This window comes from Phyllostomus hastatus, unplaced genomic scaffold (genome assembly GCF_019186645.2).
Source record: "Phyllostomus hastatus isolate PE091 unplaced genomic scaffold, TTU_PhHast_1.1 phas_scaffold_585, whole genome shotgun sequence".
NCBI classification, from domain to species: Eukaryota; Metazoa; Chordata; class Mammalia; order Chiroptera; family Phyllostomidae; genus Phyllostomus; species Phyllostomus hastatus.
The window spans coordinates 14,184,586-14,203,344 of NW_025334037.1; the positions used below are offsets into that span (position 1 = coordinate 14,184,586).

General features: G+C 36.0%; 1 protein-coding gene across 2 annotated transcripts in view; it reads left to right on the forward strand.

Moving 5' to 3' along the window:
* Positions 1 to 17,332, forward strand: part of BBOX1 (gamma-butyrobetaine hydroxylase 1) — a 59,625-nt gene extending 42,293 nt beyond the window's left edge. For both annotated transcript variants that reach the window (XM_045825399.1, XM_045825400.1), the window contains exons 5-8: positions 1,170 to 1,275; positions 6,109 to 6,305; positions 15,176 to 15,342; positions 16,767 to 17,332. In XM_045825399.1, coding sequence (XP_045681355.1) covers positions 1,170 to 1,275; positions 6,109 to 6,305; positions 15,176 to 15,342; positions 16,767 to 16,927 — 631 coding nt within the window. In that variant the 3' untranslated portion in view covers positions 16,928 to 17,332. The remainder of the gene's footprint in view (positions 1 to 1,169; positions 1,276 to 6,108; positions 6,306 to 15,175; positions 15,343 to 16,766) is intronic.
* The last annotated feature ends 1,427 nt before the right edge of the window (positions 17,333 to 18,759 follow it).

Here is an 18,759-nt window from a genome sequence, read left to right on the forward strand (position 1 = left end):
CCTTGGGTTCATTTAAGAACACTGTTTCCTTTCAGTGGCCCATCATCTTAATCTTCCCAGGGAAACATCTTACAAAATCTGAATAACGCCTTGTTTCCTTGTCACAAAGTTGCGAGTAATCCCCAGGGTTTGTTGTTGTTGTTAACTAACACTTTCTTCAACTTTTACTACGCCAAGCTATTTTTTGCTAATGGAGATAAAGTCAATGTAATGTAAAGTTAACCACTTTGAAATATGCACTTCTGTGTCATTTAGTACCTTGACAATAATTTGAAACCACTACTTCTATCTAGTTTTAATACATTTTTATCAATACTATTATTTTTTAAAAACCTATTCATCTTTTTAAAATTTTTTGTTGTTATTCTATTATAGCTGTCCCCACTTTCCCCCTTTGCCCTCCTCTGCCTGTTCCACCCGCTCCTCCCACAGCCAGTTCCCACACTGTTGCCCGTGTCCGTGTGTCATTCATTTTATAGCTGTAGAAAATTAACTCACTACTTTGCAAAAATTGTAAATAAAGGGAAAGAATCAAGCATTTTCTCATCACCCTATATAAGCTATTATATGGGGAAACCAAATAGTAGTTCAGAGAAAAGTAGATCTTAATAAAAGTGTACAAATGTTACAAAAAGAAAGACTTCTAGACGTTCTGTGTCCTGTAATAAAAGAAGATAATGTCATCTATAGTTTTGCCAAAGAGAGAAAATAGAATTTGTCCAAGATTTTGCATGTAGCTGCCAATTTTCAGAAACACAAAGGACAGGGGAACATGTTGAATGGGAAGAAACTTCTTAATAAGTAAGAGGTTTTAGTTGAGAGTGATGGAAATGTTTTTGAAATTAGATTGACAGAAGTGGTGGTTACCAGCATTATAAAGGTATTAAATAAAAAAAATCTAAAATTCCACTTATACCTCTTTATAAATTCTGTGCAATAGACGATCATACTCTGCTTTGGAGAGAAGAAGAGCAATGGAGAGAGGCTAGTTTGGAAATGGTTACTTTAGACAAAGAAAGGTCAGACTCTCTTCCTTGGCTCATCATCATTGTGGCAATTATTTCATAAAACGAAAAGTTTCCATTTCCCCCATGTATCAAGTTCATTTTAACACATTTCCTCTGGCTTAGCTATGGACTGTTTAAACATATGTTTCTTGTATTTTACAGACATACTTGGCAAGTGCAAGATAAAATCGATGCAAACAATGTGGCTTACACAACTGGGAAGCTAAGCTTTCACACTGATTATCCAGCTCTCCACCATCCACCTGGGGTAAGGTGAGCCTCAGCACATTCCACAGGGCAGGCCAAGGACCAACATCCTCTGTTGTGAGCCGAGAAGACTATATTATATAGCTAATTTGTGTTATGTAGATCTTCTTTCTCCAGACTGAAAGAACCTCTGTACCTAAATCCTGAAGAACTTCACATTCCTAAGAGATAAAAGATTTTCATGTATACTTTTTAACAATTTTTGTTTCTCCCTGTAACTAGCGGACTTTTTGCTTTGCCAAGACATTTTACCACAGCAGTACATCCTGAGGTGTTTTCACACGTTTATCATTCCCAAGAGGGTTAAAAGAAAAAATAAAACAAGAGAACAATGTAGGGTTTTCCCCACAAAGTCATATGGCCATCATTCATATTAGCTATTACTAAAAAAAAAAAAAAATCCCCACGCCATAACTTAGTGGCTTAAAAGAATAACCACTTGCTTAGGTCATGTTTTTACAATTTGGGCTGTGTTCCTCAGGCAGTTCTGCCGCTGCTGAGTCTGCCGGGGGCTGCTTGGCCGAGGTGGTGGTTGAGATGGCCGGTCTCCACTCCACTTTCTCTATCGCATCTTCCTCCAGCTGGCTAGCCCAGGCTGCAGCACATGCAGCTGGCAGTATTTCCAGAGAGCCAGCCAAAATCTACGAGGCTTCTCGAGACCCGGGCTAGTAATCAACACGGTGTCACTTCTGCCATGCTATTTGGTCAAAGCAAGTCATAAGTTTAACCCAGATTCAAGAGGGGAGGAAGCAGAGTCCACCTTTTATGAAAGAAGCTGCAAAGATGGACTACAAAGGGGTGTAAATACAAGGAGCAGAACATCCTTGTCAAGTTTTAGAAACCATCTACTCCCCCATCTACCAGATTCCTCATCAAGGGCGGGCATGTTCAGCATGGAGCCACAGAGCCCCCAGGAGAGTGCCTGGGACCCTCTTCCACTAAATTATTACAAAATTGTCATTTTACTAAACTAGCTGCATTTTTACAAAAGCATGATTTTGCTAAACCAAAAAAATAAATGGTTAGGAAACTACCTTTGAAAAGATACTTTGTTCCTATTTTTTATCATAGAAATGTGCACTTTATTTTTTTATTGTTGTTCAAGTACAGTTTTCTACCTTTCCCCCACCTCCCCCCACCACCCCAAACCTCCCTACCTTCCTCCCCTGTTTCCATCCCCCCATTTGTTCCTATTTTTAGAACTAAATGGTACTAAATGAAATATTACAGAGAAATCAGTATCTTCAAAGGTAAATGGAAGTGGAAATTTGGGACAATTCTTTAGTTAATGAAGGTAAAATGGGGGAAAATCAAAATTAGTCTGTTTTTCATCATGTTAACTGAACATGCTTTCTCTGTGCCCTTATTGTTACCCATTGTCCTTGACAGTATTAATTAAGCTAGTCTAGAATATGACTTTATATTTTAAATGATTTTGTTGATTGTAAAATACCACATGATTTCTTTGAACTAAATGGCACTGAAATGCCCACTGCAGTCACCTTTTCGGGTGGGGTTTGGGGACAGGAAGAGACACACAATATCATTTGTTTTAACTGTGGTTCAGAAACCCACAATTTCTAAAACCCTTATGGTTAAAAGCCAAACTAACCAGCTCAGTTCATCTGCTCAAGATAGGTTGGAGAAGTTAGAAGCAATAAAGTTTTAAAAAATGGACTAACAACCAAACTTCTTTGTGAATTTTTAAATTATCTGCTGGTTTTTACGAGTTGAGGTTTGTTTCTGGGTTAAAATTGAAAGCCTATGGAAAAGTGATTAAATGACTTCATAAATATTCCTGAAGTAGAATATAATGCTTGACATTTTCATAGCATTTTATACTTTTTCAAAGCATTTTTTACTTATATGACTTTATCTGATACATTCCTTTAAGGTAGACAGAATGGATCATGTCTTTTTCATGTCAGATGAGGAAATGACACACAGCAAGGTTAAATACTTTCACAGGGTGACATCTGATTAATAGGGAACTTGGACTTGAACCCTGGCCTCCATCTTTCACTGCACCATATGGGTCTTGAGTTGGACTTCCTAACTTCCATAATTTATGTAATGTGATGATTATTTATAGACACTGTCATACATTACAAACTTCAAATTTAGGAACTTAATCTTAGACTTCTCTATATCTCAAGACTTAACACCTTTCATGCAATAGAGACTTAACAGATATGCTATAAAGACTGGGGGTGAGGGGGAAGCCACAAATTTGTGCCTGTCTGCATCAGCAAAGGAAACATCCAAAGTTAAATGACCCAGTAGAAGATTTTTTAAATAAAAGGTGATTCTCAAAATGTCCAGATTCTAGTAGCAGAATAATTTCAATGTAGACGGTCTTTGTGTATTGTTCAAGTTTCCCTTTTGAATTGTTGAGCGGTTTTTGTCCCTCAGTTGGAGTGTTTTTATAACAAGCAGAATTAGTCAGTGCTCTTTTAGTCCAGATGCAATGATCTGGATCAGTTACCTGTTGAGAGTTCAGTTTGACCAATTTGGATCACATGGGGCAGGGACAAGGAGACAGCTTTAATGAAACACAGATGTTGCTTCGCTGACTTCTTTGTTTGGTCCAAGAGTCACGTGCTGCCATAAAGTAACATTTAGAAAGAAAATATCTTTGGTCCTGAATGACTTACATGAAATAAAATTGGGTTTTCTACACATCAGACATATATTTTCCTTTTCAATTAGCAGTGAAAGCATTGTCTGGCTCCATCAGCGTTCTTCTTTCATAGGATTACATTAAAATGTAAGTCCACGAGAAAAGATTATGACTTGGCCTTGCCAGATGTAAAAGACATCAGCTGACCTTTTTTAAAGATTTATATTTGAAATACTCTATGACTTCATTATGGCAAAGTCTAAAAGGATTTAAAGAACACTCTGATTCTCCCAGAGACAGCTACAATGTTGTTTTGCCTTCTTGCCGTTTGGTAGATTTGAAGGTGGGATTTTCGTCTTACCTTCTTTTTAATCACGCTGTTTCTCCCCTCATTGCCCTGGTAATGAGAGTGTTTTCTACAATGACTCAGTCAGCTTAGGCACCTGTTTTTCTTAGTTTCAAAAAACTTGCATCCATTTAAGAACTGAGCTATTATGAATTTAGACCAGTTCTCTCCTAACAACAGAAAATGAGTTATTATCAATCTAAAATGGAAGTTAAAGTTTACAAAACATATAGATGCACACCACACAATACTGAATTATTAGGAATACTGTAAAGAGATTTCCCTCTTTATAGGAAAGGAACTGGCTGCCTGAGGATTCTGAGGCAAAGAGACCAAAGTTTGAATACCAGTGTTACCACCTATTAGCTGAGTTGTACTAGCTGGCCAAAAATTTCAGCTCTGGGTCTCACTCAGTTTCTTCACCTATAAAATTGAGATGAAGGTATAAATTCTAAGTACCGTCGTAAAGGCTTAATAAATCTAAATTATGTGGTCATAATTTGAGAATAAGCATATATAAGATTTAATATATTAACAAAATGTATGCAGTTTTGGAAGGAGGGAGGATTTGTGTTCTAGACCTGCACTATTTCATACAGTAGTCACAAGTCACAAATGATTATTTAAATTTTAATTTACATTAGTTAAAATGAAATAAAATCTAAAATTCAGCTCCTGGGTCATACTAACCACATTTTAAGTGCACTAGAGCCATGTGGGTCTAGTGACTGCACTTCCATCATTACAGAAAGTTCAAATGGGCAGCGCTGTTGTAGACAATATAGAGGTAAGCAAGTAAATGGATATTTTCCCCACTCATAATCACATGCCCCTAGTCTGGATATTTGATCATATTTGCTTCTTCCCTCCTATAAGAACTGTTAAACAATTTTTTATATTTTTTTACTCAGTAAGAATAACGTTTTCATAACTGAATAGTTTTAGTTTCCCTCAGCAGAAAATCATCGTCTAAATATAGGTATTAAAAATAACCCATCCGCGCTGACTTGCCAAGAGGAGTACCATAACCAAATAAATAAACTTCAATAAAAAAATCTTTACTATGTTTTGATTTTCAAAATGAAATAATGTTAAACGTTATGTTTCCTCCTGAATCTTAGTAAAAATAACTACTATCCTTTTGGTTTCTTGGGTTTATTCATCTTCATAGACCACTCCACCTCATTACCTTCTTATCTTTACAAGTGAACTATCACATTAGACTCTCACTGCTTCCCACCTTACATAATTTATCCCATGTAACACCACTGGACTGATATTCTCCAGTTCAGTCTTTCCTTCCACACTCAAAAGCCTTTCACTATCCTCCTCTCAGCACCAAAGTCCAATACCCTTCATCTGACATTCAAGACTCTCCATGATGAGGTTCCAAATTACCTTTCCACTGTATCTACTATTCCCAGGTGTGACCCTCTGCTGAAGGCAAACTTTTTGATACCCAGGGGTGTGATTCTCTCTCTTCATTCTATTCTACATATTCAACATTGTATCCATCCTCCTTGACCCAGATGAAATCCCACCTCCTTTGTAAAGCCACCATCATATGCATGAATACCCCAACATGAAGTGCTAGCTCCCTTCAGTGATTATCCTCTGTGCCTTTTGTTCGTGAGTGAACACTAGCACGCCTGTGTCCATGTTTTCAACTGTAACAATGTTTGAACTATAAAATATTGATAGCAAGCAACTTTTTCTCCCCTGCCCTTTTCTCTGCTGACAGTAACAAATGAAAAAGGTTGGTCAGTTTCAGTGCATCTATATCTTTCTGTAGCTTTCTTTAAATATTGTGTCAAAAAATGTAAGTACATATCATTTTAAAATGTATTTCTCTCTATTTCTTTTTGAAGGTTCAGCTTCTCCACTGCATAAAGCAAACAGTTACTGGGGGAGATTCGGAAATTGTCGATGGATTTAATGTGTGCCAAAAGCTCAAGGAAAAAAATTTGCGGGCATTCCAGATTTTGTCCTCTACCTTTGTGGACTTCACAGACATTGGAGTGGATTACTGCGATTTCTCTGTACAATCCAAACACAAAATTATAGAGTACGTGTTTTTTATAAATTTGTCAAAGCAATAAGACAACTGACAGCAAAAGCTGTATTAACATAAAGCTTAAACAGCAAAAAGCTTCAGTTAACTGCAGAGTTTACTTTTTATTAACTTTTAATCCAATTTTACAGGGAAAAGGGGGGAAACAGAATCTTTTCACCATAAAAGAATTACTTATCTAATTTTATAAAATCTCTGTTCTTTGTCAATTTGGAGAAATAACTAAGACTTCACATACACTTAAATTCTCCTTAATTTTTAAAACCTAAGTTCTACGTATTTGTAATCAGTATGATTGTCCTAGTCAGAATTCTTCCAGCCAGAAGTAAAAGGATCTAATGCATTAGATAGATCCAGGAGTTAAACAGTGTTATCTGAAATTGATCTTTTTCTTCACCTCTTAGCTTTTCCATCCTTTTTGTTGGCTTATTTGCACAGATAATAAATGGGAATTCCAAGCTCTCATTATTCTTAGAGCTGGTAATCACAACAAAGAGAAAACTCATATTTCCCAATAGCTACAACAAAGCTCAGTGATTCACTGCCCAGTTTGTATTCAAGTGTACCCTTGAAGCAATCCCTGTACAGAGAAAGTCAGACAATTCTAACTAGCCATTCCTGGGTCACACATTGATCTCTGGAGCAAGGACAGCCTCATGTGAACCACATGGGCTGAGAATGAAACAAGGATGTCTCCCCAAATTGATGCCAACAAAAATCATATGTTCCCTCCATACAATGTTTGGTGTTCTGTTTTCATTTGACATCACTTGACGATAAATTTTTAAGTATATACAAAAGCCACAGATTTATCCTTTTATTTGAAAATTACCTTACATTGTGTTTCTAGGACATGGTTGATTTAATCAGATCCTGTTGTGAATTTTGAGGTGTTTATAATTTTGGAACTGACTTTATATTCTTCTTTTAGGAGAAATGGCCATCTAATATGCAAGTAAACTCATTTAATAAATAATCAAATTTTCAGTATACTAACTCAGCTGTCTAATATACACATAGAGCCTTTATTTATTCATTCGACAAATATTTATTGAGGCCAACCACTCTCCTTGGTGCTTAGCATATGTCAGTGAACAAAACAAAGGTCCTTGTCCTCATGCAACTTATAGACTAATAAAGAGAAGAAGAGTTAGAAATTTTTTTTAAATGAGTGAATTACAATGAACATTAAGTACTCAAGAAAAAAGGAAAAGTAGGGCAAGATAAGGAGAATTTGTAGGACCAAAGATTAGGGAGGGTAGAACTTGCATCACTGAACAATGTGGCAAGGAAAAGCTTTACTGAGTAGGTGATATTTAAACGAAAACATAAAGGAATGAGGAAGATTGTCCAAAAGATAAGCAGTTTGCTGAAAGAACAAGAGCAAAGGAGCTAAGAGGGCCTGAGAACATGCCTGGTGCAATCAAGGAAAGCAAAGGGACGGTGAAGGGCGTAGTATTAAGAGAGACGGTCAAATGGGGGCAAGTTCAAATAGAACCTTGTTAGTCTTTGTAAGTCATTGGATTTCACTGGGGTGCTGCTGCAAGACTTCGAGCAAAAGAGAGGTATATACATTTGTACAAATTTATGTACATTTTAAATCCATCATCTTGACTGCTGTGCTGAATGGAAGGCAAAAAGCAAGGAGTGGAACAGGAAGACCAGGTAGGAAGCGACTGCAGAACTTCTAGTTAGAGGAGAGGGTGCCTTGAACATGAGTGGTCCAAGTGGTGATGGTGGGAGTGTGAAGAAGGGTTCATTGGGATGCATTTTGTAGGTCAAAGGAGCATAGTTTTCTATTATAGTAGATGAGTGGTGTGAGAGAAAGAGAGAGAGAGACTTCAAAACTAAATTCTAGCTCAGAATAATGTTCTCTGAGAGATCAGTCATTGAGGTGGGAAAGAGAAATAACTTTTGTATTACCAGTTTTAACATGATAGTTTTAATTGCTCAGAAGTTATCTTAAAAACCCAGGAGAGACAGAGAAACACTAATACTAAATGATTTCACTTATATGTGTAATCTAAATAACAAAATAAACAAAACAGAAACAAACTCATAGATACAGATAATAAACTAATAGTTGCCAGAGGGGAGGGAGTTAGGGGTGGGTTGAAAACGTGAAGAGATTAAGTAGTTACAAAATGTCATGGAGATGTACAGCATAGGTAACATAGTCAATAATATTGTGATAACTCGATATGGTTCCAAGTGGGTACTAGACTTACCAGGAGGGACCCACTGGGAGGGAGAAGAACCATAACAAATTTTAATTTTGTTGTGGCACAATATGATTGCAATGGTACAAGGGCCAGTGAAAAGATGCAAAAAAAAAATATGGGCTATTGAGTGAGATTAACCTAATGTTGACCATCTGAATCTCTATTTGGCTTTCTTATTTGGGGTAGAAAAAGTCCAAAATTGGCTATTTTCATGGTCTTGGGTTATATCAAGAATATCAAATATTTAACATTAACTTGCTTAAAAATGTATTTTTAACAACAGGAGAGGAAGCAAAGAGAGTTTCAGTTAATCAAGAACCTTGGTCATCTCTATGTTTGGGTTCATTCCATTTTCTTTTTAATTAAATTCTTTAATTATTTTGTGATGTTTATGTCCTATCTAGTATAAAAAGACCTTGGCAGCTGTTGACAAAGTACAGTACAAGAGAAAAAAAACAAATAAACTTGTACAAAAATAATAATGGTAAGATTAAACAATAACAATACTTCTTAGTGGTTACAGATTCAATCACAGGAATAAATCTCCTTCTCTGTTAGTGGTACGAGTGTGGTAAAGTGACGTCTTGATTTTGGTCAAGTGACGTCTGTTGGCTAAACTACAGTGAAAAAAAGGGGTGGGGGAGTGAGTAAAAAGGGAGTAATATTAATCCCTACCACATACAGTTGAAGTGGGAATTACTGGAGATAATAAATGAATGCTCTCTTCTGACTCAGGAAGGGCAGAATATATTTTAGCTAGCTTTAATTTCCATAAAGTCCAACACATTTACCAGTGATAGATTTCAATTTCAGCTGTGAGTTTCTTAGAAACCAATAAAAAAAAAAGAAACATTTAATTAGCAAGATTCAAAATGCTTCTAATCCGAAATAAATATTTTTTACTACAGATCCTCATAAAATTTGATGTAGTGGGCAACACTATAGTGACATTTCAAATACCATCTCTCTCAATGAGACATAATATTGTAACAAACGAGAAGGAATTACAGCACCAGCTGATTGTAGGAGGTGATTCTACAATCCTTTTGCTGTGTTCTTTTGTTGGCACTGCTGATGATCTTTTGCTGGTTTGTAGTTACCATGTTGCTGATTTATGTTTAAATCCCTATACTTCAGGTATAGTTGATATATAGCAAACGGTTCCTCACTTTGTGGGGCTTTCACCCTTCCTCAGCAGGTAACCCTGCATTGGGACCTTCCTCTCATTCTGTTGTACAAATAATTTCCTTCTTACAAAGATTCAGTTTCAGGTTGCTCTTCAAGATGCCAGCCACTCATCTCCTTTAACATTTTTCAATCATCAAAATAATGTCTTCTCTAGACCTTACAGCTAACTTGCTCTCTATTTCCCCTCATGTCATTTCTGAGAATGCTAAATAACAAATTTGTGTCTTGTTTTCTCAGACAGAAAGTACATGCCAGGTGAAAGGAGACCAAGACTGTGACACACACACACACACACACAGAAAATTGATTATTTTTGCTTATATATGTGAATTCTTGGAAATGAAATCTTCACACAATGTACCATGAGACATATGATTCTGATTTCATTATAGTAATAAATCACCAAGTTCCTTTAACTGGTATGTGAGAATACTCACATGACTCTAAAATAGAGCGCTCATAACTAGCATAGTCATTCCCATCAAGAAATTGTGGTGTTAGCAAAAAAAAGAACTGATTACCAGAGTGGCTAGGATGAAAAGCCCCCAAGAAGTTTCTTTTTAAAAACTTTTTGATGTACTTTATCCCATTACCATTTATTCCTCTTATACCCTACACCCTCCCTTGTAATCATCACACTGCAGTTCAAGTCCATGAGTCTTTTTCCCTTTTTGCTCCATCCCTCCACCTACTATCCCCTCCATGGCTGTCGTTCTTGTCATCCTGTTATGAGTCTGTCTCTACTTTGATTGTTAGATCAGTTGGTTCATTGGATTCCACAAATGAGTGAAATCATATGGTACTTGTCTTTCTCTGACTGGCTTATTTCACTTAGCATAATGTTCTCCAGCTATATCCATACTGTCTCAAAGGGTAAAATTTTCCTCTTTTTTAAGAATGAGTAGTATTCCATTGTGTAAATGTCCCCTAGTTGTTTTATCCATGCATTTACTGAGGGGCACTTGGGCTGCTTCCCTATCTTGGTAATTGTAGATAATGCTGCAATGAACATAGGGGTGCTACTGTCCTTTCAAATTAGTGTTTTGGGGGGTTTTTAGATATATACCCAGAAGTGGGATTGCTGGGCTAAAAGGCAAATCTATTTTTAATATTTTGAGGTATCTCCCATACTCCTTTCCACAGTGGTTGTACCAGTCTGAATTCCCACCAACAGTGCAAAAATATTCCCTATTCCCCACATCCTTCCCACACTTGTTGTTTGTTGATTTATTGATGATAGCCATTCTGGCCAGTGTGAGGTGATGTCTCATTGTGGTTTTAATTTGCATTTCACTGATGACTAGTGATGTTGATCACCTCTTCATATGTCTATTGGCCATCTGTTTGTCCTCTTTGGAAAAATGTCTGTACAGATCCTTTGTCCATTTTTCAATTGGGTTGTTTGGTTTTGGTGTTGAGTTTTATAAGTTTTGGATATTAACCTCTTATCAAATGTATTGGCATATATGTCCTCCCATTCCTTGGGTTGTCTTTTTACTTTGTTGATGATTTCCTTTGCTGTGCAAAAACTTTTTAGTTTAGTTTAGTCTCATTTGTTTATTCTTTTCTTGTGTTCCCCTTGACTAGAGATATATATCTGATAAAATATTGCTATAAGAATATCCAAACTTTTGCTGCCTATGTTTCCTTCTAGGATTATACTGGTATTGGGTCTAACATTTAAGTTTTTAATCCATTTTGAATTTATTCTTATGTGTGGTGTAGGAAGGTGGCCTAGGTTCATTTTTCTGCACACATTTGTCCAATTTTCCCAACACCATTTATTGAATAAACTATGTCAGGACATTGTATGTGGTTGCTTCTTTTGTTGAATATTAATTGACATTAGAGGTTTATTTCTGGGCTCTCTATTCTGTTCGTTGGTCTATGTGTCTGTTTTTATGACAGAACCATGTTGTTTTGATTACTATGACCTTATAGTACGGTTTGATAGAAGGTAGCATGATTCCTTAAACATTATTTTTCTTTCTCAAGATCACTGTTGCTATATAGGGCCTTTTGTGGTTCCATATAAATTTTTGAAATATTTGTTCTGGTTCTGTGAAATACATCATTGGAATCTTGATAGGAATTGCGTTGAATCTATAGATTGCTTTGGGTAGTATGGACCTTTTAATGATATTAATTCTTCCTATCTGTGAACAGGGTATGTGCTTCCACTTAATTGTATCTTCTTCAATTTCTTTATTTAGTATACTATAATTTTCTGAATACAGATCTTTTATCTCTCTCGTCAGATTTATTCCCAGGAATTTTTCTCTTTTTGAAGCAATCATAAATGGGATTGTTGCCCTAGTTTCACTTTCTGTTAGTTCATTATTAGCATATAAAATGCAGTTGATTTCTGGATAATAATTTGTATCCTGCTACATTGCTGAACTCATTTATCAATTGTAGTAGTTTCTTGGCAGAATCTTTAGCATTTTCTTTGTACACTATCATGGCATCTGCTAACAAAGGTAATTATACTTCTTCATTTACAATTTGGATGGCTTCTAATTCTTCTTGTCTGAAAGTGGACATCCCTGTGTTGTTCCCAATCTTAAGGGGAACATTGTAGTTTTAACCCATTGAGTATGATATTGGCAGTGGGATTGTCATACACGGCCTTTATTATGTTCAGGTATGTTCCTGCTATTCCCACTTTGCTGAGAGTTTTTGCCATAAATGGCTGCTGGATTTTATCATATGCTTTTTCTGCATTTATTGATATTATCATGTAGTTTTTATCGTTCATTTTGTTTATGTGGTGAATCACTTTTATTGATTTGTGAATGTTGTACCAATGTTGCATTCCCAGAATAAACCCCATTTGATCATGATGTATAATCTTTTTTTTAAAGATTTTATTCATTTACTTTCAGAGAGGAAAAGAAGGGAGAAAGAGAGAGAGAGAGAAACATCATTGTGTGGTTGCTGGGGGTTGTGGCCTGCAACCCAGGCATGTGCCCTGACTGGGAATCGAACCTGCAATGCTTTTGTTTGCAGCCCAAGCTCAATCCACTGAGCTACACCAGCCAGGGCTAATCTTTTTTAAGTATTGCTCCATTCAGTTTGCTAATATTTTAGTGAGGGTTTTATTATCTATGTTCATCAGGGACATTGGCCCATATTTTTTTCTGTTTTTGTAGTATCTTTATCCAGTTTTAGAATTACGATAATGCTGACCTTGTAAAATGAGCTTGGAGTCTTCCCTCCTCTTGAATTTTCTGAAATAATTTAAAGATAGGTGTTAGTTCTTCTTAGAACATTTGGTTAAATTCACCTGTGAGGCTATTCAGTCCATGGCTTTTGTTTGTTGGGAGTTTTTTTGTTACAGCTTCAAATTCACTAGGTATAATCTGTCTATTTAGATTCTCTGATTCTTCCTATGTTAGTTCAGTTAGTTCACAGGGATGTCCACTTTCAGACAAGAAGAATTAGAAGCCATCCAAATTGTAAATGAAGAAGTATAATTACCTTTGTTAGCAGATGCCATGATAGTGTACAAAGAAAATGCTAAAGATTCTGCCAATCAGGAAGATTGTATGTTTCTTGGAATTTACCATTCCATCCAGGTTGTCCAATTTGTTGACATATAGTTGTTCATAATATTTTCTTGCAATCCCTTAAATGTCAATGGTGTCAGTTGTTATTTCTCCTCTTTCATTTCTGATTTTATTTATTTGGGTCCTCTCTCTGATTTTCTTGATCTGGTTAAAGGTTTGTCAATCTTGTTTATCCTTTTCAAGGAACCATCTATTGAAAAGATTCATTGATCTTTTGTTTCATTTTTTAGATTCAATATCATTTATTTCTGCTTTGATCTTATTTCTTTTTCCTACTCACTTTGGGCTTTGCTTGCTTTTCTTTTTCAAGTTCCTTTAAGTGTAAAGTTAGATTGTTTATTTGAGCTTTTTCTTGTTTTTGATAGGCCTGTAAGGCTATGAATTCCCCTCTTAGGGTTGCTTTCCATGTGTCCCACAGATTTTGAGTTTTTGTGTTCCTGTTGTCATTTGTTTCAAGGAATCTTTTGATATCTTCCTTGATCTCATTGTCAACCCATTCACTGTGTAACAACATGTTATTTAGCTTATATGTCTTTATGTATTTTTCAGTGTAATTCCTGTGATTGATTTCTAGTTTTGTAGCATTTTAGTCAAAGAAGATAGGATTTCAATCTTCTTAAATATATTGAGACTTGTTTTGTATCCTAACATGTGGTCCATCCTAGAAAATGCTCTACGTGTACTTTAAAAGTACGTATATTCTGCTGCTTTTGCTTAAAATGTTCTAGAGATATCAATTAAATCCATTTTATCTAATGTGTTATTTAAGGCTGTTTCCCTTTTGATCTTCTGTCTGGAAGATCTATCCATTGAGGTCAATGGAGTGTTAAAATTTTGTACTATGACCGTATTTTAGTAGATCTCTCTCTTTACATCCATCAGGATTTGCTTAATATACTTAGGTGCTCCTATGTTGGGTGCATAAATGTTTACTAGAGTTAAATCTTCTTGATGGATTGTTTTCTTTATCATCATGTAGTGTCCTTCTTTGTTTCTTTCTATAGACTTGGTTTTAAAGTCTTTTTGTCAGATATAAGCATTGCTATTCCAACTTTTTCTTTCATTTCCACTTGTATGAAATATATTTTTTCCATATCTACTTTCAATCTGTGTACATTTACAATCCAAGGTGGGTCTCTTGGAGACAGCATATATATGGGTCTTGTTTTCATATCCATTCAGCTACCCTATGTCTTTTGAATGGAGCATTTAAGCCATTTACATTTAAGGTGATTACTGATATATATTATGTATTATCATTTTATTTTTTAAATATTTTCATCTTTCTTTTCCTTCTTCTTCTTAAGACAAGCTCTTTAACATCTGTTGCAGTACTAGTTTGATGTTAACAAACTCCTTTAGCTTATACTTGTCTAAGATTTTTATTCCTCCTTCGGTATTAAATGATAGCCTTGCTGGGTAAAGTAGCCTTGATTGTAGGTCCTTGTTTTTTATCACTTTGAATATTTCATGCCAGTGCCTTCTGGCCTGAAATGTTTCTGTTGAGAGATCAGATGACTGTTTAATCAGAGCTCCCTTGTAGATAACTACTGGCTTTTCGACTGCCACTTTTAGGATTCTGTCGTCATTAAGCTTTGCCAGTTTAATTATGATGTCTTGGTATAGACGTCTTTGGGTCCAACTTGTTTGGGCCTCTCTGCACTTACTGGACTCGTGTGTCTTTTTCAAAAGATGCTTGCTAAATGGGTAAGTAAAAAAAGAAATAAATACATTGTGCCACAGATAACATTCACATCTTCTGTACATGTGTTTGGATTTTTTAATATTGTGTTTCCAAATCATCTTTCAGGACAAATTTAACCCTTAAAATGTAAGTAGATAGTTTGTGACTCATGTATTTAACTTTTTCTCTTTAAACAAATAGATTAGATGACAAAGGCCAAGTGGTTCGCATCAACTTCAACAATGCAACAAGAGATACAATATTTGACGTACCTGTTGAAAAAGTTCAGCCATTTTATACTGCTCTGAAGGAGTTTGTGGACCTCATGAACTGTAAAGAATCCAAGTTCACTTTTAAGATGAATCCAGGTCAGTGAACATGTTTTCTCAAACAACTGAGAGGATGCATTTTCTTCTATCTTAACCACTTAAAGCAATATGCAAAGCCATTTTTTCAAGCATGAACTATGGAATATGACAGTAGAATCTTGGTTAGCAGCCAACTTGCTTAAAGAGCAGACTCATGGCCCCAACTCCTGACTCTCTGGACTTTAAAATATTCATGTTTATCAAAGCTCTTACGTACTCCTTAAGCACACCAAAATTTAATAACCTCCAACCTAAAGAATAAATACTTGAAAGACAAACTATAGGCCAAATGGAATCTAATGTCTGTTATGAAGACTGATGACTTATATTTTCTATCCTGATAACCAACCAACATAAACTGAAGTTTGTACTCAATTATTCTATCCTGGTAAACAAATAAAATTACCCTCATGGTTCTCACTCTAAACTACATGAGTGGTTTTCACTCCTTAAGCTTATCTGATCTGGCAGACCAGTGCCACCTGAAATAAAGCAGTACTTGAAATATTCCAGCTACTTGAAATAAAGGAGCAGAAAGCACTGTGTTTTTCCTGGACTATATTGACTCAGTAAAGTGACAGTAAAGACTCAGTAAAGACTCAAGGCTTTTGATACTTAAAATAAAAAGCATAATTTCTTTCTGAGGTTGCTTTGACTAAGTGGAAGATTCTTTTCACTTGTTGTTATTTTTTAATTGATCGTGGTATGATACAGTAATGCTAAAAATATCCATAAGCCTGCTGTTTTTTTATTCTTGGCAATCATGCCAGGTTGATTTTAAGAGCAGTGATGGGTAAAATGGAGATACCATGGGAGAAAAATACAATATAGTTAGGAGTTGGAATCCAAACTTCACCATTTAATGGAATCATAGCTTTGGGCAAATCCCTTAATTTCTCAGAACCTCAGTTTTCTTATATATGAAAAGATGAGATAGTATTCTCTTTTTATGATTCTTCTGAGGCTTAGAAATAATATACATGAAATATAAGAAACATAGAAGACAAACCAAGAATGTCACTATTTTTATAATTATTTGAGGCTGTTAAGCTGGAAATAACTATTTCTAAGGAAGAGATAAGTAGCAGTCAAGAAGAACAATTCAAAAGTTTTCAAGTACAATTCAAGTAAGAACTATAAAAGTGTCCACAGGAGTCTGCCAGGCTATGTAGTTTAAATGTCACAGTGTCTAAAGCTGTTTGTACCCTGTGGCCTGATTTGTGTGAAAAGTGGATGTATGGGTTTTAAGTAAAGAAATAAACATACTCTTTCTTGATGTGAACTGAGTAGCAATGATATTTTGCACTTTGCATTTCCTGAACGCAGTGCCTTAGACCACTCGACCATCCTGACAATTTTTTGCATTTTCTATCTCTGCAAATTTTAAGACATGATAATTCATATTGAAAACCTCTTTTATCTAGGTGATGTGATTACTTTTGATAATTGGCGCTTGCTTCATGGTCGAAGTAGCTATGAAGCAGGAACTGAGATATCCCGCCATCTAGAAGGAGCTTATGCTGACTGGGATGTGGTAATGTCCAGGCTTCGCATCTTAAGGAAGAGTATCCAGGACAGAGACTGAATCTTCTGACTATAATTTCAGTAAGATTCCAATGAGTGTATTTGGTAAGATGATGTAAGGATGTCTCCACAGGCCACAATCCACAGGCCACAGGCCACAATCATTTACATACTAATTGCTTTAAACTGATTGTGTCACCTTTCTCACAAGAATTTTTTCTATGTAATCATCTCTAATGCCAACTCTTTAGATATTTGTAGCAGTGTTCTTTCTCTTCCAAACAAGGCATGCCTTCTGTTCTAGCACTTGTATGATCTAATTTCTTTTGCCTGTCAATGGGAGTCTTCAGAATGCCTAGAAATAGCTTTGTATCAAATAAAACCTTTCTTCAAATCACACCATTTTAAAGAAAGCTCATGTTTCAAATAAATCTTGTGTTCCAAATAAAATTTATCTCATATAAAACATGTTTTTGCTCTGTTGTCCATAAGGTATCATCTTTCGTGACTATATATGACTATCTTCAGCATGCTTGAGAAAAGCCTTCATGTTTTCAAAGATTTGTTTTCTTGTGTTAAAGAATTCTATTACCCAAATTTCCAGACCTCACAGACCTGGTGATCTCAAAATTTCCTTTAAGCCTAAATTATGACACCAAACACAAACATGCCAAATTAAGAAGAAATCTAGTTTCCCTAAGTATCTATGTTCCCTTCTCTGTCCCTGCCAGAAAAAAGCAGCCTCAGCATTACTATTTGCTGAAATCCTGGTGGTATGTAGACTTTTAGTCCATACATTTTGGGCCCTCAACAAGCCTTCTATTTTGAAAGTCTTAACCACTGCCACCATGGCCAAACTCTACCTATTGCCTTAAGACCAAGTCAAAACACTACCTCCAATTATGTTTTAACTTTGTTTCACATTCAGAATGCACCCACAGCACTGGGGAGCCTGGATCTAGAGCACCCTAAGCCCATGTCAACACACCCCTCTGATTCTCTGAGCTCTGGCATTGAGTCTACATCCCCAGCTCAGACGCCCCATTCCCTTATAATACCGACCCTTTCTGGGGCCTTCATTGTCTTTTTCTATAATCTGGTCTTGATTGGAGTGACTATAGTATATCACCCACTTGATTCCTTTGAGCTTCAAAAAGAATTGGTTGGGTTCTCAATCCCATCTCTCCTAAGACACTCCTAGAATGAAAGCCAGGTGAGTTCAAAGGGACATGGTCTGTCCTAAGGGAGAGCATTCAATACCTAAAAATGAATAATTCCCTGGAGTGACCCTAGCTCCATCGATTCACAGCATCTAAACCCTAGGCACTTGCCAAGATGAAGTGATTTCTTAAACTTCTTTCACTCAACAGATATTTATCACATACATACCTGGTACATGTCAGGCACTCTATTAGACCAAGGACACCCAAGGACTTGAGATGTGCCTGCTAACAGTCTGGTAGGGAAACAGATAAGGATATAGATGAGGATATGTTATGTCAACAGAATGGTTCACAGGAAACCTAATTGTTTTCCAGGCAATGATGGGAAATGATGTTCCAAGTCAAAGGACAGAGGAAGCACAGAGAATTGACAGCAAACACAGCACATGCATTGACACACAAGTGAGAGAGTATAATATAACAGTGGTATAAATTCTGGATTTGGGTCCTAGGTTCAAATCATAATAATGACTATCAGTTGTTAACTGTGTATCTTTGGACAATTACCTCTCCTCTTAAGCTTTAGTTTTTCTATCTATTAATGCAACTAACAATAGTTCTTATATCATTAATCTTTAGTAAATGAAAAGCTTATGTAAAGCATTGTTTTCCCAATCTTCTCAGATGGTAAGAGCCATCATGATGTTTTTGTGTTTGTTTTGTTTTGTTT